The sequence below is a fragment of the Ictidomys tridecemlineatus genome, chromosome 10 (genome assembly GCF_052094955.1).
Source record: "Ictidomys tridecemlineatus isolate mIctTri1 chromosome 10, mIctTri1.hap1, whole genome shotgun sequence".
Taxonomy (NCBI): Eukaryota; Metazoa; Chordata; class Mammalia; order Rodentia; family Sciuridae; genus Ictidomys; species Ictidomys tridecemlineatus.
This window is the reverse complement of record NC_135486.1, coordinates 62,463,657-62,487,308: the sequence shown is the minus strand read 5'-3', so window position 1 is coordinate 62,487,308 and position 23,652 is coordinate 62,463,657. Positions and strand designations below refer to the sequence as shown.

General features: G+C 32.7%; 1 protein-coding gene across 5 annotated transcripts in view; it reads left to right on the top strand.

The window, feature by feature from the left end:
• Window positions 1-23,652, top strand: part of Arid4b (AT-rich interaction domain 4B) — a 140,892-nt gene that overhangs the window by 87,296 nt on the left and 29,944 nt on the right. For 3 of the 5 annotated variants that reach the window (XM_005320363.5, XM_078023073.1, XM_078023074.1), the window contains exons 9-17: window positions 181-260; window positions 2,515-2,591; window positions 4,101-4,255; window positions 7,499-7,571; window positions 9,286-9,380; window positions 10,499-10,596; window positions 11,527-11,770; window positions 12,059-12,234; window positions 17,392-17,655. In XM_005320363.5, the coding sequence (XP_005320420.2) occupies window positions 181-260; window positions 2,515-2,591; window positions 4,101-4,255; window positions 7,499-7,571; window positions 9,286-9,380; window positions 10,499-10,596; window positions 11,527-11,770; window positions 12,059-12,234; window positions 17,392-17,655 (1,262 nt within the window). The remainder of the gene's footprint in view (window positions 1-180; window positions 261-2,514; window positions 2,592-4,100; window positions 4,256-7,498; window positions 7,572-9,285; window positions 9,381-10,498; window positions 10,597-11,526; window positions 11,771-12,058; window positions 12,235-17,391; window positions 17,656-23,652) is intronic. The other 2 variants (XM_040278636.2, XM_013356408.4) reach the window with 2 other exon arrangements.

Below are 23,652 nucleotides of genomic sequence, written 5' to 3'. Positions count from 1 at the left end.
TCTGAAATGTTCAGAATTGGAAGGATGTAAAAGATTGATTTAAAGTTACATAGGTGTGCTTACTACTCTAAAACTAAAATTGGTTTTAAACTCTTTAAGTTTAAGCTAATTTTTAAAAGGATTTAATTGAAAGGCACATTTGTAACTAATATGCTGATAGTCTCACACTTCTTTTAAAAGGTGGTTTGTCCTGATTGCAGTGATGAGATTGCTGTGAAAAAAGATAATATTCTTGTACGATCTTTCAAAGATGGAAAATTGTAAGTATCATTCATTTGGTTTGAAAAACCTATCTAGAAGTACCTATGCTTTCCCCTCTTCAGTTTAAAATGTTAAGGGATGAGTGTTATTTCCAATGACCTTAGCTTTCATTTTTCACCAGAGAGAATGTTTCAAAGATAACCATTTTTCACATTGGAGATTTAAAAATTTAAACTGTGCTAGGGTTCAAATCCAGGGTCTTGCATGTACTATGGAAGACAATGGAAAATTAAACTACCACTGAGCTTTATACTCCAGCCCTTATGTTTCTTTAAGTAGTCTTATAGTACCTTTCATTACTCATTTTGGTTCATTTATACACACACACACACACACACACACACACACACACACACACACACACACAGGGATTGAATCCAGAGGCACTTAACCACGGAGCCACATCCCCAGCCCTTTTTATTTTTTATTTTGAGACAGGGCCTTGTTTAGTTGCTGTGGCTGGCCTTACACTTATGAACATCCTGCTTCAGCCTCCTTGAGCCTCTGGGTTATTGAGCCAAATTGGATATTTTTAATACTAATAAACTTACTGACCTTTCTTTATGGTTCATTTTTGTGTGATTTGTTAGTTTTTTCTAATATTTCTAGTTAGATCTGTTGGATAACATTTGGCTTTTATATTAGTCTGGAGGTTTAAAAATGGATTACATTAAATTTATGTAACAATTATTTTTCATATAGAAAAATTTTAGAGCTGAGGTCTTAAAATCTGTGTGTCACGCCCTCCCCCCCCCCCTTTTGACTAGAGAAGCCAGGTATTTTCTTCTGAGCCTTATCTGGTATTGTCACATTTAAGATTTGGTGTTCAGGTTTTAAAGTTTTCAAACATGATTTTTAAAAATAAAGCTGTGACACACACTTGTAATCCCAGTGGCTTGGGAGGTTGAGGAAGGAGGATCACAAGTTCAGGACTAGCCTTAGCAATTTAGTGAAGACCTGAGCAACTTAGTGAAACCCTGTCTCAAAATAAAATATAAAAAGGGTTGGGGATGTAGCTTAGTGGTAAAGCAGCCCTGTGTTTAATCCCTAGTGCCAAAAAGTTGTTTTTGAAGATCCATCATGAAATATCATATAAATTATAATGCCTTGAATTTGTTTCTGAATAATCCATTAAGTTTGGAGGCTCTGGTAAAAATATCTGAGTGATTGAGTTTACAGTTATTGTAGTTGGATGATGGATACATGGGGGTTCATGGTACAATTCTGTCTACTTTTTTTTGTATTTGAAATTTTAAAAATAAGCTGGTATGATGGTGCATGACTGTAATTCCAGTTACTTGGGAGGCCAAAGCAGAAGGATTACAAACTCAAGGCTGGCCTCAGCAACTTAGTCTCTATGTAAAAATAACCAAGCGTGGGCTGGGATTGTGGCTTAGTGGGACAGTGCTTGCCTGCCATGTGTGAGGCACTGGGTTTGATTCTCAGCACCACATACAAATAAAATTAAAAAATTTCATCAACAATTAATAAAAAATATTTTTTAAAAAATGCCAAGCCCTGGGCATACAACCTAATTGTAGAGTGCTTGCCTAGCATGTGCAAGGTTCTTCAGGGTTTAATCCTTAGCACCACAATGAATGAATGAGTTAAAAAATGGCAGACTATACATGTGTTTGAAATAGTTTTCAGCCATTTGTAGTTTGAGTAACAGAAAAATCAAATGCTCAAAAGCTGAAAGAAGATTTATTAGGGTAAAACAGAAAATACATGTTATGAATATCATAGAACCTGTCCTGGTTGTGTTTAACTGACCTTCCTTATGGTCAGGGAATTCCATAAATGGCCTCAGATTGCATATTAGAATTTATTTTGAGCCGAGAAACCATTGAAAAAAATTATCAAAAGAACATTTAGATTTAACTTGGTACATATTCTTCTTAAACTCATTTTTATTGTTGACTTCTTTTTTTTTACTGTATTCATATATTTTTGTCATCTAAACATTTTTATTTATTACTGTATTATTCTAAATAGTTTTCAGTATTTTTTTCAGGCAGAGGTCTCTTTGATAACTGGAAACCAGGGATTTTTATAATATTTCTTAAGGCAGAATCCTCTCATAGATCTTCTCATATTTTAACATGCTGTCCAGCATGTGATTTGGGATTTGCAACCCTGTGTATAGTCACTTTCATTGTATATGTCAATATTTTCCTATATGTAGTATCTATCTGTGGTATTTAATTGACTGAACTCCTAATCTGTCTTTTCTTTTATAATTAAATAATACAGTACTTCAGTGCCAAGAAAAGACGTTCATGAAATTACTAGTGACACTGCACCAAAGCCTGATGCTGTATTAAAACAAGGTAAAGATAATCTTGGAATGAATTAGAACTACTATAAAAAGGGCTCAAGTGTTTTTGAAGATTATGTTTTGTTTTTAAATTTTTTTGAAGTTATATCCTTAAAATTATATTTGATTCTATGTGATTTATACTTTTAAAATCTTTTTTGGGGGGACGCCTAATATTAGGGGCAGTATTCTGGAAAAGTGGAGAAAACTGTGTCATCAGCTCTTGACTTTTCTCCTAGTAAATGAAGTATTTGTTTTCATAGTTATAGAAAAAGGAATCAGGGGCTGGGGATGTGGCTCAAGTGGTAGCGCGCTCGCCTGGCATGCATGCAGCCCGGGTTCGATCCTCAGCACCACATACAAAACAAAGATGTTGTACCCGCCGATAATTAAAAAATAAATATTAAAAAAAAATTTAAAAAAAAAGAAAAGAAAAAGGAATCAAAGTAGTTTTGATGTGTTAACTTTCAGTATGAATGGAGGCTCCAATAGTTACATTTGATTGAGGAATATGCTATAATTGCATTTGTTACTTTATTGTTTGGCCTTGTAAATATTGTTATTTTGTCTTTGCCCTTATACATCAGTTCAGTAATATGCTGTGTAATCTGCCTTAAAAATCATTAAGATTTTATGTTTTGTAATTAATTTCCATGTATTGTAAAAGGAGGAATGATTGTGTCTAGCTAAGTTTAGTTGAAGCTAATTGTTATACTTAGATTTAACTGAAAATGTAGAGAACATTTATGGTCAATTATTAGGTATTTCATTATAACCATGGCTCACGTGCCTTGTACATAAAACTATTCAGTAAACGTTGGATAAAATATCGAATGACTGTGTTAAAGTTGTTTTCAGTAGACAAGCTTAATATCCGTTTGAGAGAAGAAAACTGTTCCTCTTGTATTTGTTTGAGCCTGATAAACCTTCCAAATGATATCAGTTTTGCTTTCTGTGTAAGTGGATACCAATGGCCTTGAATGAGCAAGACTGCATGAATTGCTTCATGGAAAAGCAGCACACAGGGCCTAGAGCTCAGCAAACAGCAAATACCTTGTAGCAACATAGTTTTGTTTATTTCTTTATCTTTTTTTTTTTTTTTAATTTACAGTTGTAGATGGACAGCATGCCTTTATCTGTTTAGTTTTTTACATCATGCTAAGGATCAAATCCAGTGCCTCACACATGCTAGGCAAGTGTTCTGCCACTGAGGTCCAGCCCTCTATTTCTTTATCTTGTTAAATATTCTTAGAGAATATCAGTTGGCTTTATTTCTTTATCTTGTTAAATATTCTTAGAGAATTTCAGTTGGCTTAATTTCTTCTATGTGATGGATATCATTATCCAAAGTACATGTATGAACACACAAATGGTATGAATATACTTTATATACACAAGAGATATTTGTTCTCTCTATATGTAATATGAATTGTAATACATTCTGTTGTCATATGTAGCAAATCAAAATTTTTTAAAAAATGATAAATATTTATCCAGTTCACATTTTATGGTCCTCTTCCAGCTTTTGATCAGGCACTTGAATTTCACAAAAGTAGAACTATTCCTGCTAACTGGAAGACAGAATTGAAAGAGGATAGCTCTAGTAGTGAAGCAGAAGAGGAGGAGGAGGAGGAAGATGATGAAAAAGAAAAAGAGGATAATAGCAGTGAAGAAGAGGTAAATAAAAACAGTGATGCTTTAAAATTCTAAATAACAACTGGTTAGGTCTTCACATGAAGTCATTAATCACGTAAATATTTTTAGTGTTAGAAATACTTCATAATAAAATTATATTTGTGAGATTCATCGTAATCGAGTTGTTTGCTTATCCAAAGTAGACATATGATCTTGTGACATTAAATATATTTAGTATAGATATTCTGGTAATTCAGTAATGTCTTAATCTTGCTGTGGTTTTGGTTTATTGGATGATTAATGAAATATCACCTAATACTTCAATATGAATTTCACTGCCATATACACAGGAAAGCTGTCACTTCCTGAGTTTTTTATTGAAATACCTTGAAAATTATAAAACATTTTCCGTTATTAAAAGAAAAATCAATAAAAGTAAAGTTAATATTTCCTTGATTCAGATAATCTTAAATAATCTCATACGAATGGGCAGCACCTATGCATTTTTAGCTCTTGGATCCATATCCATGAACTAAAATCTTAAATTTTACTGTAATTGGTGCTTTAGGCCTAGCAGTGACTGACACTCATTAATGGTTTTCTAAACAACTTTTTAAAAATCATTAAAGTGATGCAGATAGTGACAAGTACTATTTTTGACCATGAAGTGTGAACTATGTTTAATGTGTTTAGAAAATTAAGGTAATTTCTATCAGTATATAATACTTTTGTGACTTATGAAACTCTGCCCTTCATTTGTAGAGACTATTAATGAAATAGACTCTTTATGAATTTATATTTTAGAGTATAGTGACCTGATGCAATGGATAGTGTAAAATTTCTCTGCTTGAGTCTATTTCCTGACTTCTTTCTATTTAATAAGCTAAATGAGCAGTCAGTCCCTTGCTTAAAACCTCCAGCAGTCAATCCCTTGCTTAAAACCTCCCAAGTGGCCTTTTGCCTACCACAAAAGTAAAGCTTCAGTGTAGAGCCTCTTTTTTGGTACAACCCCTGCCATTTTTTCTTTGTCACTTCTTTGCTACGTTCTTCCCCTTTGAACTTTACTCTCTAGTTATGTCAAAGTAGGGACCTTGCTGCATCTCTGCATATCACACTACCTCTGCCAGCACCACTTTTCCTACCTTTTCTTAGTCTCTGGGCACATTTCTGTTCAGTTTTCAAAACCGTGTTTGTGCACACTTTTGTGTTTCATTTTTATTAATGAAAACCTGTGAACCATTGCTTTCCTCCTTTCCCCCAGGAAAGGTAATCATTCTAAACCATTACTTTTTTTGAACGTATCTTTGCTACTTATGTGTATGTACACATACATGATATATATTTAGGTTAATAGCCTGTTTTTTATTTTTTGGTACTGGAGTTTGAATGGTTGAACACCCAGGTTTTAGCCACTGAGCTACATCCCTAGCCCTTTTTATTTTTTTATTTTGAAATGGCCTGAGTTATTTAAGGTCTCACTACATTATTGAGACAGAATTTGAACTTGTAATCCTCCCACTTTACCCACTGGAGCTGCTGGGATTACAGGAGTACGCTACTATGCTTGCTGATTTTCTTTCTCCCATGCTACCCTGTAAGATCCTCAAAGATGGGGGAGAATCCTGTCTTTCTCATCTTTTTGTATTTGGTTTTTGCCATGGTGCATAAAATTAATGGATGACTGATAAATATTAGTTACCAAATCTTTTGTTGTTAGGTTTGTGTTTATTATAGTTGTGTGTGTGTGTGCATGTGTGTGTTTTGTTTTTTATTTTTTTGGTAATGGGGACTGAACCCAGGAATATTACTTCCCCAGTCCATTTTAATTTTTATTTTGAAATAGTCTTGGTAATTTGCTGAGGCAAGCCACAAATTTGCAGTCCTCTTTCTTTAGCCTCCCAAGTCACTGGGATTACAGATGCGTACCAACATGCCCAACTTAAAAGCAAATTTCTAGTTTAAGAATTTTCTCAAAAACTTTACTTAAATATTTTTGGAATAGGAAAAAATTTGGCAGTTTAAGTCAAATATTGTACCACAGTATTTTAAGATAATGTTTAAAAAATAGACAACTCTGAATTTGTTTTCAGTTACCTTACCAAAACCCAACATATGTGTACTATGGGAAATAACACATTTGTTATAAGGATATCATTGTTTTTCATTTTTTATTCTCTGTCCAACTATCAATGAGAAACCTACTAGTTAATCATCATGTTTCTTCTTTTAATTTTAATTTTTGAATTTGCCTGCCTTTGCTGTATTAGTTTTTAAAATTAAAGGGAAAATTTCACTAAAACAATGACATTAGGTACATGGTTTTCCAAACTTAACAATGCTGTATTTAGATTTATTGAGCATATCAGTTGAATATCCCACCATATATATCAGTTGAATATAACTACCATATATATTTCAGCTGGAGTAACTGTAAAGTCTGGCTTTACTGTTTGAATACCTTTTTTTCTGCAGTTACTCCTAATCATGTTCTGTAATGGTAGGCTCCATAGCTTATTTTTCTTTTATTTGATTCAGCACCTAGTACAGTGCCTACACTTACAGGTGCTCATTAAATGTATGTTGAATGGATGAAAGTCATTGGATTGGTGAGTTCCTCAATCTTACCTACTACCCTGCTCCTTGCAGGTTGCTTCAGGACCAGCTCCCTACTGCCACAGCCCTTGGCCACAGCAGCAAGAAGCTAGTCCCTCCCTTGTAATTGATAAATCGGGGAACTATTTTATTACTTGAAGATTTCCCTAAGTCTGAATCTTCAGGTATTGTAGATCAAGTTTGTTCCCCACTTTACTGATTATATAAGCTTGAAGTACTATACAGTGGGGCTGCCTATAATGAAGAATACTTGTAATAATACCTAATGGGTCCCATATTTGTACAGTTCCTTGAGGAGTAATAATAGAGTCAGATATGACCCGATTTAATGTAAGTAAGAGTAGGTCTTATTGAGTCTGTGACCCTATTGAAGAATAGCTCTCTGGTCATTAAAAAAAAAAGTTCATGAACAATCTTTAGTGACTTTTCTTTCATGAGAATTTATGTTTGGAAATCTATTGAGATACCTTTTAGGATATATTCCTCTGTACAGCATAAAATGTTAGACATACCTGGTTTTGGACAGCTTAGTATTAAGAAATATATTTTGTTTATTAAAACACTTGAAATATTTTAATGAGTATTAGTTTTTGGTGTTGGCAGGATGTCTGCTTGTATTATTAAAATGCTGAATTGAGAAAAATAATATTTTTCTTCTGTGATTAAAATTAGGAAGAAATAGAACCATTTCCAGAAGAAAGGGAGAACTTTCTTCAGCAGTTATACAAATTTATGGAGGACAGAGGTGAGTGTTTTTGCTTTCATTCATCCTTAAATTTGTAGATTTCAGTGAGGTAATTAATATTTTGAAAAAAGGTATTCAGCTTATTAAGCCTCATGTCATGACTAATTAAGACTGTGTTTCGACTGCTCGTATTAAAACACTTGGCACAGAGCTTGTCATATAGTAAAAAAGAAAGGACCATGAAGAATTTGATTGTATTTTGACAGATTTTGTCCAGTTCCCCTCCTATATGTATCATACCAAAGAATCATTCATTATCTTATAGAACAGTAGCAGCATGGGAACCATGGCACCATTTAAGTAGCATCTGCACAAAGGATTTTATTAAAATGTCTCCTCCAAATCAGTTCAATATACCTAGGTGTGTGTATGAGAGAGAGAAATAGAGAGAAACGACACACTTAACGTGGCCCTTATGTCTCTTATGACCCAGCCACATAGATATAAGAAGAGAATTAAATCCTTCACAGAGAGCCAGAAATACAAAAAGAAACATGACTTGGTCTCAAGGTGAGCCTTGGCTCAGTTGTATAGCTACCTAATGTGGAAAAACTGCAAGGATGAACTGAAGAGGAGTGGGTGCTAACCTTTGTAAATTTATAGTGATGGCCTAGATCTTCAGTAACTGTGTCCTTGTTTACTCTTGCTTCTTTACTTGACCAGAGTTTGCTGGAAAGATTCTAGAAAGGTAGAAGGGAAAGGCAAAAAAATTTGTAGCTGGAAGGAAAGGACAAGATGAGTGTGATAATATTTGGAAGTGCCACACTACTCTGGGAATTAGTGTTTTCTAAATCCTTGTTTGTAATGCTGATGTCTAACTGGGTCTATATGTCTTCTTTTGTTCTAATAAATGTTAATAGCTACCCTAATATGGGTATCTTTTCATTCTTCAATAAAAAGTGTTTTTTTATTCCTGTTTTCTTTTCTTTGAATGGAGGCTTGGCCCAAGAATATGCTTTTTTCTTAGGCTTTTAGGTAAGATACATTACAAACTGAAGAATACAAATAAAATGTGGTGTTAGAAAAGAGGATAAAATAAGCCATCCATTTTTGGAGAGGTTCATAGATTGCAGTCCATCACTATATTATTAATCTCCTACCATTTTTTTTTAAATTTGTTGTAGGTGGACACAATAATCTTTATTTTATTTTTATGTGGTGCTGAGGATCAAACCCAGTGCCTCACACATGCTCTACTACCACTGAGGCACAACCCCAGCCCCCTCTACCATTTTTTTAACAGTTTTAGAGTTTAATGTAGTATCCTTGTCCTGCATTTCTCTGTGTTGGAATGAAATAAGACTGTAGAACCAGTGTTTACAGTAGAAGTGAATTAATAAATATAAATAGAGCATCATATAAACTGATATCATTGTGAAGCAGTTCCTTATCAATTATCTCAGGACTTTCTTTTGTTTAGCCACACCTTGCTTCCCTTATTTTTAAAAGCTTGGTTCTGTCAGCATTTCAGTTTGTTTTGAGTATATGCTTTTTTCACCAGAAGGAAGATGATGTAATGAAGTTTTTAAGGTTTCAAAATTCTGATATACAAAAACTGTAAAATTGTGACATGGGTTTAAGTATGGTTATCATGTCTTGCAATAACAAAGGAGATTTTTTTCCTGATATGTATGTATGTGTATTATTTGAATCTTTGAGACTTTAGATAAAAAAATGAAGCATACACTAATATATTTTGTGATTTCTGTAACAGGTACACCTATTAACAAACGACCTGTACTTGGATACCGAAATTTGAATCTCTTTAAATTATTTAGACTTGTACACAAACTTGGAGGATTTGATAATGTAAGTATGGTCGTTGTCTTCATACAACATGCTTTCTCAAGTGTCTGCTGTCATTAAAATTATTTTCTTTTAATAAAAATGCAAGAATATAAGGAAAAGAAAATGGAAAGTACAGTTTAGAAACAAGGAAGTTTCACCCTTGGGTAAAATAAAAAATTTTTTGGCTTGTGTTGACACTGGGTATTATATGTTGATTAGGCTGGAGTTCTCCTATCTTAGCCTCCTGAGTAGTTCGGATTATAGATTTATATCACTGTACCCTGAAATTTTTTTTTTTTTTTAAAGAGAGAGTGAGAGAGGAGAGAGAGAGAGAGAGATAGAGAATTTTTTTTTCTTTTCTTTTTTTTTTTTTTTTTTAGAGAGAGAGAGAGAATTTTTAATATTTATTTTTTAGTTCTCGGCGGACACAACATCTTTGTTGGTATGTGGTGCTGAGGATCGAACCCAGGCCGCACGCATGCCAGGCGAGCGCGCTACCGCTTGAGCCACATCCCCAGCCCCTGTACCCTGAAATTTAATTTTAATTTAAAAAGTCTTCACAGTGAGCTTTCTGATTTTGTCAACATTTCGTGAAAATCCTGTGCATGTCTCAGTCATAGAATGACCATATAGTAGAAACAGTTTCTATAATTTTTTGTCATTAGACTTGTATATTTCTTGAGAGTACAGATCCTTTTTAATATTCTTTACATTTTTAATCTTTTTCACTGTGCCTTCTATAGATAGAAAATGTTTGTTGAACTGACTTAAGGAAATAATTCTAAGGTTGCCATGATGTGTGGTATTCATCCAAATAAGAATATTCTGTAGAATAAAATGCTTTACTACTTGTAATAGAATTTCTTTGATTTATTGGCTTGTAAGTTTTATGTTTTGCAACCTGGATACTTCCATGTTTACTATATACAATTTTATTTAAAAGTCATATGGTCCAATACCTTTGTAAGTCTTTCAGATAATTATTTATTTGTAAATTAAATTTAGAATTAATCATGTTTGAGAGATTTCATTCTTTTGAAACTAGAATCAATAAATAAAAACATTTATATGCTGATCTATCAAAATATTACTATATTCATACTCTAATTTGAAAATTTTCATTTCACTTTGTCTTTTAGATTGAGAGTGGAGCTGTTTGGAAACAAGTGTATCAAGATCTTGGAATCCCCGTCTTAAATTCAGCTGCAGGATACAATGTTAAATGTGCTTATAAAAAGTAAGTGTATCTGGTAAATTATTCTATATTTACTGTAGAAAACAGGATTAATTTACCAATTTAACTGAAGCTAATTACTTCATTAAAGAACTCAGAAAATTTTACTAGAATAATCCTGAAAGTTTTTGTGGACAAGAACATTAGTAAAGTATTGCATATAGGTTAGAAAGTTAATATTCTAAAGTAAGATAAACCTAGATTTGAATCCTAATGTTTTTTTAAAAATTTTTTTAGTTGTAGATGGACACAATATTTTATTTATTAATTTTTTTGTGTTGTGCTGTGGATCAAACCCAGTGCCTCACACATTCGAGGCAAATGCTCAACCAGTGAGCTGCAACCCCAGCCCTGAACCCTAGTTTTGAAGGTTATTATCTCTTTGTGCCCTTTGACCATTTATTTGTTCTCCTAAGCCTTAGTTTCTTCATTACTACTATTTGCCTCTTAAGATTACTATTTATTATATGAGATTTATAATACTACCTGCCTCTTAAGATCACTGTTTATTAAATGAGATTTACTGATTGGCCCAATTTTGTTGCACTTAAGAAATATCAACAAGTAGATGATCTTACTAATATGTCTTATAGCTATTATTGTCACTTTTGTTATATTTAAGATTATGAAGGTCTTTTTTTTTTTTTCCCCTGGGGAGGGGAGGGGAGTGGTTAGTGCTGGGGAATTGAACCCAAGGCCTTGTTCAAGCAAGGCAAGCACTCTACCAACTGAGCTATATCCCCATCCCATCTTTTTTACTCTTAATAGTTGCTTTTAAATGAATTTTTTTCTTGTGTATTTTGGTTGAACATATTGAAAAGAAATAAAGATAATAAATTGGCTTTATATAGCTTGATATTTGAGAGCATAAACAAAAGAGAGGAATACATGTTAAAGAAATCTCTACACTAATATTATATCTTATGTTTCCAGGTACTTGTATGGTTTTGAGGAGTACTGCAGGTCGGCTCATATTGAATTTCAGATGGCATTGCCAGAGAAAGTTCTTAACAAGCCATGTAAAGAGTGTGAGGATGGAAGAGAAATGAAAATTAAGGAAGAAAATGAAACAGAGATCAAAGAAGTGAAGGTTGAAGAGGAGAGGAATGTAATACCAAAAGAAGAGAAGCCTACTGAGGATGACATTGAAAGAAAGGAAAATATTAAACCTTCTCTGGTAAATCAGAAATTGTTGATTGTCTTTTTCTACCTTTGGTATATATTTTTTTAATAATATTGTACTTTCTTGTGTACATTTTCCTTATGTACTACTTTTGAATATTTCTGATTATATTTTTAAGAAGGAAAGTAGTTTCTAAAAAATGACAAGAGTTTCTTAAATGTTAAAAAATAACTGTATCTTCATTAGTATTGGCTGGTAGTTCTTGTTCCTGACACTTAAGATGATGGCTTTGGGTTGAAATTTTTTACTTTTGTTTGTTTAGTTCCTCTGATCTTTTCCTAGGGAAATAAAAAGAATTTATTAGAATCTGTATCTACACAATCTGATCAGGAAAAGGAAGTTAACATTAAAAAATCAGAAGAAAGTGAAAATCTGGAAGATAAAGACACTGATATAAATAGGATAGACGAATCCCTCAGCATAAAGGTAGAAGCTGAAGAAGAAAAAGCAAAATCTGGGTAAGAAATTTGTTTTTGGTTATGATGTATTTTGGCTAGATGAATTCTTCTCCTTTGATCTTTATGTTTATGTGTGTGAATCTAAATTGATTGACAAAATATGGACTAGTAGTGATTTGCATTTATTAAGAAAACAGCATTTGCCTCTTTCAGAGACCGTAATAACGTTCATTTATAGAAAGAGATCATATTTTTGATCCATTCTTGCTCTCATCATGGAAATTTATAAAAATTTTTAGAGAAAAGTACTTAAAATTTTTTTTTTAGCTGTGTTAAGGTCTTTTGAATGACCAGATAATATGAACTTGAGACTATACCCTTCTTGTGTTCTGTGGTTGGTTTTTTTTCTATAGATTTGGAGAGTTGTATGTATTGAGGGGAAAAAAAAGGGAAAAAAAATACTTTTATAATAATAATCTTCAAAGGCCAAAATCATTGTTGTGTTCTATATTGTAGAAGCATTAACTTGTTTTGATCACTTTGGGATGATGAATTATTTAACAATTTATGGACCGACAGGGGCCCCTTAGATTTAAGAGGTATTCTTTGGCATTTAATTTATTTCTGAGGTTGAAAAAACATCAGCATTGCTAGGTGTGCATTTCTATTAATTTCTGTAATCCCATCAGCCCATGAGCTAAGGCAGGAGGATTGATAGTGGGACCCTCTCAAAATGAAAACAAAGGCTTGCGGCTAGCTTAGTAGTGTGGCATCCCTAGGTTTAATCTCTAGTACTACAGACAAAATGTAAAACACAAACATGATTAAGCACATTCAATTAAATAAGTACAACCAATTTTTTTAAATCATTTTAGTATTTTTCTTACATTTACAGCATACAAACAAGGAATTAAGAAAGAAACAAAAACAAAACTGGGCCTAGGGGGATATAGTAAGAAGTACTTTTTTATTAAGCTTTGTTATATTTCTATATGTATAAATACATACTTGAAGTACATCTTACTGCTGTTGAAGACTATTTAACTATTAAGAAACTTAGTGAAATTGAGCCTTTTGCCTAAAATATCTTCATTATTTAGACTTCTGAAATTTTCGTGGCAGTGAACATGGAAGAAAACAAAGTGGGGTTTAGAGGAATATAATAAAATGTTTATTATACTTTGTTATATTTGTGTATAGGTGTATATGTGAAGTTTTTATTTTTCATAGAAAGTATTTCAACTAATAAGAAATCTAATCAGGTTTTAACATTTTGCCTTAAAATCTTTAGATGTTTTTGGAACATCTTTTTGTAAGGCACATTGGTAAATCTGTGTTTTTCTTCATTATCATTAATTGTTTTCAGTTTGGTATCTTATTATTTTTTTTTTTACGTTGTATATGGACTCAAAACTTTTAGTTTGTTTTTATATGGTGCTAGGATCAAACCCAGTGCCTCACACTGGTGAGGCAAGTACTCTACCACTGAGCTATACAACTCCAGGCCCTGCTATCTTATTTTATAGAATAGTTTTTTTGTTGTTGTTTTATTAATCCCTTTAACTCTTAATCTGTATGACTTTTTTGGTGCCAGTAATGTAGTTCTGTGCTGCATAACAATTTTAAGGTCAAAGATAGTCCCTTTATATTATAATACAGCCTAGAGTCCATCCTACATAGGGATGCATAAATATACTGTGTGATTCTTGCACAATGATGTAATCACCTCATAACTGACATGTTTGCCTGAATTGTTCTGTTTTTTTTAAGCAACACTTGCCTATATTTATACCAGAAACAGTTTTCCTAAGGTGGCAGCCTAAATATGATAAATATTCTTTAAAAGCATTGTGTGTTATTATTACTGATACAGTAGTTGCCCCCACTCTTTGGGGACATGTCCCAAGAACTCCTAGTGGATGCCTGAAACCTTGGCTACCACTTAGTGACAATATATTGTACTGTTTTTTTTCTTATGCTCTACAGCATTGCCAGATTTAGTCTGTCCTTTCATATTTTATGTCCTTGTATCTTCTTTGAATCATTGCTGTTTCACTGAGTGTCCGTTTTAAAGTAAAATACAAGTTACTTGAACCCAAGCCCTGGTACTATGATATGATAACCTAGATGGCTACTAAGTGACTGATTAGGTAGGTAGCCTATACATTGCTGTTGGACATAGAGATGATTGACATTTGGGCAGGATGGAACAGGATGGGGCAAGATTTTATCTCAGTCTCAGAATGCTACACATTTTAAAATTTATAAATTATTTCCAGAATTTTCAGTTTACTGACTGCTGTTGACCATGAGTAACTGAAAAAAAACTGGGGAAAGCAAAACCCCAGAGTGGGGTGGAAAGACTGCTGCAATTTTTTAGTTTTTTAAAGTGTAGTTGGAATTTTTGCCACATGAAGTGTGGTGTGTGTGTGTGTGTGTTTCTAATATATGAACTTTTTCTAAGTATTTGACTACTACTAAAACTTTTTATTGTCCCTTCTTTATAGGCTAGGCATGATAGATTGAGGAAGTTATATATATATATATATATATATATGGGCCTATGATGTAGCTCAGTGGTATTGCACTTGCTTAACATGCATGAAGCCCTGAGTTCAATCTGTAGTGCCACTATAAAAAAAGTTAATATATATAAAACGTCTGATTTTAGTGATTGGCCCATAGGTAGGTCCTTAGTAAACTGAAGCTTAAAAAAAAATTGTTTCACTTTAAGTATAACACCAAACTGAGGGAAATTTGGCATTTCTTTGTTAATTCAGATGAAAAATCTCTTTTTAACACATTTGGTTTCCCAAAATGTTCTTTAACTTAAATACATATGCATGTATTTATATACATGAATCAGCTTAATTTTAAAAAATCTATATATTAGTCACATTTAAGACATTCAGAGGATGTCTTTCTTGACATTCTTTGTTAGTACATTACCTTCTGAATTTGCCACTGGATCCTTTGAAAGAAGAGTAGAAGTGTTGCATAACTATAATCCCAGTGACTCAGGAGGCTGAAGCAGGAGTATCATGAGTTCAAGGCCAGCCTCAGCAACTTAGGAAGCTTCTCAGAAATATACTGTGACCCTGTCTCAAACTAAAACAATAAAAAAGACTGGGACTGAAACTCAGTGGTAAAGTGCTACTTAGCCCTCCAAAAAGAGCAAGAAGATTAGAAGAAAGTTTTATTTGGCTGATTGCCAGTAATTCCATTATTTGCTTCTTTATTTTTTGGTGGATTATTTACATAAATTTTATTAGCTTGTGTCTCAAATTGATATTAAATGCAAATTTTTGATTTTTGATTATTTTATTAATGTAAGTATTTGTTTTCATTCTAGTATAAATAAAACTGCCTTGGCTACCACTTAAAGTATGATAGTTGTTTGTGTTATTGGCATTCATTAGTTGTATTCAGCCTGATATATACTGTAAAAGTACAGTTTAGTGTTTGTTTTCAATTTTTAGAATTTGAACTTCTTATTCTATATCTCTGTCCTTTCCTACATGGTGATTCTCAGGTGCATGATAAATCTCTTCCTTTTACTGTGACCACTAGAATATACTTTCTTTTTTTCCTGACATGCAGGGATATAATCTTAAGACTTTTTCAATGATATTTCTTAGCTGTTTTAATTTACTATATAATTTTAAGAACAATTTTTTTAAATGTTATTTTTTAATTTTATGGTTTATTTTAAAGTTTAATGTCCATAGTACCAGGTAATTTCTTAGATTTTTTTAGCCTTATTAAAGTTATTTATTTATTAGAGAATTGTTTATGTATTTTCAACAATAGTATTTTTTATCTCAAATCATAGCTGGTTTCAAGTTGTATCAAACACTTATTTGACTATAACTGGGTGTTTAAAATAAGAATAATTCTTGAGAATCTTTGTACTCTTTATATTTCTGACAAAATTGAAACCTTTGGCACTTTGTGAACTCAGAATTCATTCCCCACATCTTTTATGTTTCTTCCCAACCACACAAACCAGAAAATGGGTGATGAAATATTTGAGAGTACTATTTACATCATTATTTATAGGTTATTTTATTGCCTATATAGTTTACATAATTAGAAATGACAGAAAATATGTTGTCACTAAAGGGGTTACATATAAAAATGTAAAACTGTAATTAACAGTAGAGAAAGACGTATATTACTCTGTTGTTGTAAAGCGTTATTTATTAGCTGTCTTGTTCTTTTTCATGGTATTTATTCATTTGTCAGTTATCAAGTGATGGATGCTTTTTTTTCTTAAGAGAAAACTATTGTAATAAGAACAGAATAGTGCGGAGGATATCGAAACTGACCAAATATGGTCTTGAATTTCATAATGATATAGCAATTGGAAATATTTATAATTGAAAATGTTCTCCAGTTCAATGTAGATTTGTGGCTAAAGAATGCTCTGGTTTAGAGAGTACATGGTATTGAGAAGATCAAATTAGTTGTAATAATTCTAGAATAGTTTTGTGTATTTGGAATTGGTCTCATATATTACATATACTTATATCTTTGAAACTTTAAAGTTGAGAGAATCTGTAGAAGACGACTCTCAGTAAATATTTGGTAAAGAGTAGAAACTAATGTTCAGAAAGAGAAAAAACAAGCTTGATGTGATATTGATGTGACATTAGTAGAATATTCCTAATAAAGTTAAAGTAACATTTCAGTTAGTGTAACATTTGAAAATGTGGTTGAAGCATGTTTTATTAAGACTAGCCATCTGCTAGTAAATATTTTTGTTTTAAGTATCCTGAGTCTGGAAATATGTGTTGAAAAATATTTTTAGTCAGAAAATGTCAATGAAATATAATGACTTTCTTTGTCAACTGAGATGTAAAACACTTCCATAAATAAAACCTGAGAAAATTGTTACAGTTGATCTTATTAGTTTCTTGATCTTACTAGTTTCTTGCTATTTAGCCAACCTTCTGTTCTTCTGATTGTTGGAAATGTTCTTTGAATGCACTTATTTTTAAATCTTCATTTTTCACTAGACATATCTTTCTGTAACCATGGTCATCTTACACAGTTTTAGTTGTTTACATTAAATTGAAACTCAGAGTATTTCACACACATGGAATCTGCTTTTCCCGGAACAAGCACAGCCACGATTTTTATCAGTGTATGTGGTTTGGAACTGAAAAGCTTATGAAGTATCTTTTATTAACTCTGCAATTTTTTAAACCTTTCAAGAGATGAAACGAATAAAGAGGAAGAGGAAGATGATGAAGAAGCAGAAGAGGAGGAGGAGGAGGAGGAAGAAGAAGAGGAAGAGGATGAAGATGATGATGACAACAATGAGGAAGAGGAGTTTGAATGCTATCCACCAGGCATGAAAGTCCAAGTGCGGTATGGACGAGGGAAAAATCAAAAAATGTATGAAGCTAGTATTAAAGATTCTGATGTCGAAGGTGGAGAGGTCCTTTACTTGGTGCATTACTGCGGATGGAATGTGAGGTAACTTGAGTTTTAGCTAGTGATTATTACCTAAAAGCACTACTAAAATACTTTTCTATTTTAAAACTTAAGTAACAAATTTCGGACTTGTTAGTATTCTAATTGAGGTCATAGTAGTGTATAAAAAATTCAACCCGTAGTGTGTAAATACCTCACCTAGTGACTTTCTCCTTAATGTTTTCAGCTCAGTAGACATCCTTAGTGTCTAGAAACAGAAATCTATGCAGTTGATTTTTATGTAATAAAAACATAATAGAGAAAACATTATTGATGGAATGATACCACATCTCTTAAACAGGTAAAAGGGATTTGAATGTCCTGATTTCTACCAGGCCATCCATTTCCAGTCTGTCTTCTCTGTTTTAAACTACATTGCCACAATAGCCTCTTGCTCACATTCTTAAGTCATCACTCTTTCTTCAGTAGGCAGAGATTTACAAGTTGAGGTTTCTTAGGGAAGATTAGTTGTTTCAAGAAGTCCTTATCTCCTCAATAACAGCTGTTACATTATACCCTTTTCTAAAGTCTTAGAAATTTATTTATGTCTTTGAAACAATATAATTGAAGATGTTCCTGGCTTGATGAGAATAGAATGCACCTTGTCACTGCCGCTGATTTAAAGAACTGAAAAGCAGATTTAATTTCAGGTTGTGTTCAGTGGCTCAAGGGTTTTTTTTGTTTGTTTGTTTGTTTTTAAACACCACTTTTCTTTGGTTTCCTCAAAGAGATTTTATATTTCAATTTTATCCAAAGTTGGCAAGTCAGTTTTACGATCCGGTTACTTTGTTATCTTTTAATGATACCTTAATTCATTTTGTAATATCTTACAATATGTGTGAAATCTAGACTGTGATAAGAATTAGAACCCCTGGAAAATCAACCACTGACATTTTAAGTGTCAGTTTCATGGTTTGCCTATTCTTTAAAGAGGAATATGGTTCTTTTGTTTCATATTTAAATTGGGATAGGGGTGTGGCTTATCAAGCACAAGACACTGAGCTTGAATCTCAGCACAGTACTCATGTGTGCCTGCACACATACACATCAAAGTATTCTGTGGTTTGACCCATCTCCAATTTTCTGTTTCTTTGAAGTACCTTTTTTTTTTTTTTTTTTTTTTTAAAGAATAGGAAGTTCTGGAAGTGTGGCCTAATTAATTACATTTGTTATTTTGAGACAAGTTAAATTTTGATCCATTATGAAACTGGAAAGAATACAGGAACTTCTGTCACGCGAGAGTATTCAGGAGGTTTGTTTGGCCTCATTCTTTATTTTTTTTCTAATCAACAAGATTTGCCAAAGGAAATAGTAATTCTAAAAGCAGTTTTTTCCAGAAGATAGAAATATTTTAGTTTTGAAAGTGATAGGGAGAGGGTAGGGTAAGGAAAGATTTTTAACAGAGCCATTCATGTTTGTAATAACTAAGGAAGAAAATGAGACCTAGTTCAACAAGTCATGCTTATATCATTAAGGCTGCCATCAATTTCTGACAACTCAAGTGTTCCTACGCTAAGAACTTTCAAAAGAAGAAAACTTGCCCTCTTGATGAAGACTCGTGTGTTGGAGCTCTACAACTCCAGCATCGTAGAGAAAACAGCTGCACTTCAGTAGACTAAGCAGTTAACTTTCTTATTGTTCACATGACAGTGTCTTGTTTCTTTCTGTAATAATAACGAAAGAGATTGTCTTATTGATAAATCAGCAAAAATTATAATATTTGCTACATCTTCATGTCTGAAGTTAATCTCATAAGGACTGCAACGAATCCTCATGAACTCTACAGCTATTTTCCTACTGTTTGGGGGTCTTCACCTTTAACTTCACAAATGAAATCAGAAATGAAGATTTATGCAGAGGGAGGCTCATGAAAAAAATTTATCTTCAGTGACAATCATTCTCAAGAAAATTTAGGAAATTTTATGGAGCAATTTATACATGCTTTTGTTTTATCTGCAGCTTTTTTAACAAATAGATTTTTCTTAAAAGAATATCTTGTTTTTTTAAAGAAACGTGTTTTCTCAATTTCTACATTTTTTCCATTTTTTCTGAAATGCTATGTGGATATGCAAATATCCTTATGTCATAGATGAAAAAAAGTATTGATTTTTGTTATGCACAGATTAGTATTTGAGATAATTCGTTTTTTACTACAGAATGAAAGGGGGGAAAAAAACATTTTACCTGCTTACATGAAATTTATTGGAAATAGCCGGAATTCTTGACCCAAACCACAAATGGTATAATGCTACAGAATTTTTCTGGTGTGTTGACCATATATAAAAACTATTGTCTATCTCTGTAGAATTTATTAGGTTATCAGGCGGGGCAGAATATTTGGGCATTCTGTCATTATTTTATAAATAATTTTTAAACTTTCCTGAATTACATTCAATATATTGACAAATGTATTTAGTTATAGTGTGTTCTCTTTTAGTCTTTAAAAATATATAATTACATTTTTAAAAATTACAGTTTGGGGCAGGGGGTGTACTTCAATGAAAAATACTAGCCTAGTGTGTATAAGGCCGTAGGTTTGATCTCCAGAACTGTCTCCCCAAATATACATACAGTTCTGTTTTAGTAATTTTTAAAAGTAGACTTTCTGTTAATTTTAACTTCTCTTAGTTATGTTGATATTTTACAGAAGTTCTTAATATTGTTACCTAATTGATCCTCTTCACTCTCAAGTCTCCAAGGCATGTCATAAATATGGGAATGATTTTTGTAAAGTAAGGCTACCTACTGAATTAACATACCTTAAACTTCATGGAATATGATGGATTTACCCTTGGTCTGTAAAAGTTGAATGTATTGGAACCATAAGGATTGCTTGGCATGAGATTTAAAATGTATCAGTACTTCACTATGTTGTTGTGATTTCTCTCTTCATTTCCAATTTGGCTTTCTGCAATCAAGGGAGCTAGGAATGTGATGAGGGAATAATATTTTCTATATTGAGGATAATCAACTGAATTAAAGGATACCATAAAGTAAAAGAGGAATAGAAAAAAGATACTTTAAAATTCAAAGTATAAAGCTCAAGTGGGTAACAACAGTTCTATTCCTTATTAGAAATTATTGAAAACTGAAAATAAGGCAAATTATTTTAAATAAAAATTGATTAGATTTTAAAAATATCTAATTACTCCAAGTGCACTGAATCCTCTTTGGAGGCAGGGAATCAAGAAGAGAAAAAAAAAATCTGAGTAAAAGACTCACAAATAAATGGATTCAATTCCATTTTTATAATACTCAGTTGCTTTTTATTAACTTTATTAGAAGCAAACATAAGTTGAACATCTATGTGCTAAATACTGTGTTGGGACTTAATTAAAAAGAATTTTTTTTTAAAGGAATTTCTAATCCAGACAAGGAAATCGGTCACTACAATAGGATTTTTTAAAAAATTCTTTAATTTGTTTTAATTAGTTATACATGACAGTATAATGCATTTATGCACTTTGATATATCATGCATAGATGGGATATAATTTCTCATTTTTCTGAGTGTACAGGTTGTAGAATCATATTGGTCACGCAGTCACATATACACACACAGTAATTATAATGTCTGTTTCATTCTACTATCTTTCCTGTCCCCACATCCCCTCCTCTTCCCTCCTGTCTCTTCCCTCTACCTAATCTAAGGTAACACTATTCTTCCCTAGTGCCCCCAGCCTCATTGTGAATTAGCATTTGCATATTAGACAAAACATTCAGCCTTTGGTTTTGTGGGATTGGCTTATTTCACTTAGCATGATATTCTCCAACTCCACCCATTTACTGGCAAATGCCATAGTTTTACTCTTCTTTAAAGCTGAGTAATATTCTATTGAGTATATATACCACATTTTCTTTATTCATTCAGCTATTGAGGGACACTTAGGTTGGTTCCATAGTCTAGCTATTGTGAATTGAGCTGCTATAAACATTGATGTGGCTGCATCATTATAGTATGCTAATTTTAAGTCCTTTGGGTATAAACCAAGGAATGGGATAGCTGGGTCAAATAGTGGTTCCATTTCCATTTTTCTGAGGAATCTCCATACTGCTTTCCATTGCGGTTGCACCAATTTGCAGTCCCACCAGCAATGTATGAGTGTACTTTTTTTCTCACATCTTCACCAACATTTATTGTTGCCTATATTCTTGATGATTGCCATTCTGACAGGGGTGAAATGAAATCTTAGAGTAGTTTTGATTTGCATTTCTGTAATTGCTAGAGATGTTGAACACTTTTTCATATTTTTGTTGATCAATTGTATTTCTTCTTGTGTGAAGCATCTTTTTAGTTCCTTAGACCATTTATTGATTGGGAAAAAAAACAACAAAAAAAAACTTATCCAGTAGGATTTTTGAGCCATTGAATCTACCACCCTTAGCCCTCCTTTATACCCTCAGACCTTTTCTTATGTGGTGTACTTTTGTTGATCAGTTGTTAGAATAACTTCTTGTGACTCCCAGCCCTGCTGTTGCTTTGTAATAATAGTATTCCTTGACAAAATCACAAGATCCTCAAACACTCTTACTCCTTGCCTTCTGCTTCAGCAGCCATTCCTGGTTGGAGTTAAGCAAACAAACCATATTGACTGTACTTATTTTAAATTCCTGACTGTGAACCTTAGGTGATCCCTTAATTCTCTATGTCTTTTTCCCATTCACTTTCCTGGTTTTTTAGTGGACTGTAATATACTGTTTTGTTTTGTTTTTTGTCTTTACATCTCTAACATCTCTTTCCTGCCTCACTTTCAGATTGTGACTTTGCTTTTTGCCTCATTGAGAAATTGAGAAGAAAATTTCTATAGATTTACATTGCATCTACCTTCCTACCTGCATTTGCATTCATGTTCTCTGTATTTGCATTTTTGGCGATATGTATTTATAATCACATTACAGTCTAAATGCCCTCCTTTCTTTCCAAAGCAAAGACATGGGCCTATTTTTTACTTGTTCAAAATCATTCCCACCTTTAGACCTCTAATTATTTCTCCTATCTCAAAGAAAACTTTGCCTTCAGTCTATCTGGTCCCACTCTGCCATTTTTTTTCTTCATTTCCATCTAGCAAAACTATTTGAATGAGTTATTTTAACTTGTTTCCATTTTTTCTCTTGTATCTGTGTAAATCCACTCTAACTACCCCCACCTACTCCACCTCCAGAACTAAGTTTATCAGGATCACTAGTGAGTGACCTCATGTAGCTGAATCCATACTCCATCTTTTCTTCTATCTTGTCTCATCAGTGGTATTCGTAGCATTTAGTTTATCATTCTTTCCATGATGTGCTTCACTTGGAGCAGCTGCAAATGATTTCCTTATTTTTTCTTTTCAACCTTTCTCAAAATTAAAACAGACATTCTTCAGATATCCTAACTTTTGTCTCTCTTTGTGTGCTTTTCCCTTATTTTTTCTTCTGTCCATTTAACTTTTAGCTGTCTTTTACATTTGATTTCTCTTTCTTTTGCTATTCAGTCTTAAACTTGAGTCGCTTTTCTAATATTGAATCAGTCAATCTTTCTTTTTTTAAATGGAGTTGGGGATTGAACCCAACAGCACTTTACCTCTGAGTCACATACCCCAGTTGTTTTCTGTTTTAAGACAGGTTCTCGCTAACTTTGCAATGACTGGCCTCAAGTTTATGATCCTCCTATCCCATTCTCCTGAATTGCTGGGATTATAGGAATGCCCCATCATGCCTACCCACCCTGATATTGAATATTCTATGTGATTTTTCTGAGCTTAAGAAATTTCATCTCCCAGAATATAACTTCTGCCTAAGATTCTGGCTCATTCTCTCTACTTCTTCTTTTTTTTTTTAATCAAGCTTTCTGTATCTGGACCAGATTACTTTATGTTCCACAGACATTTCACTTAAAACACGGGGAGAAAATTCCTGTTATATATTAATTCCATTAATATATATTAGCCATGTTTAGAAAAGTTAAAAGTATGCCTGGCATATGGCAAAAGGAAATGAGTTATTTTAACTTGTTGCCCAT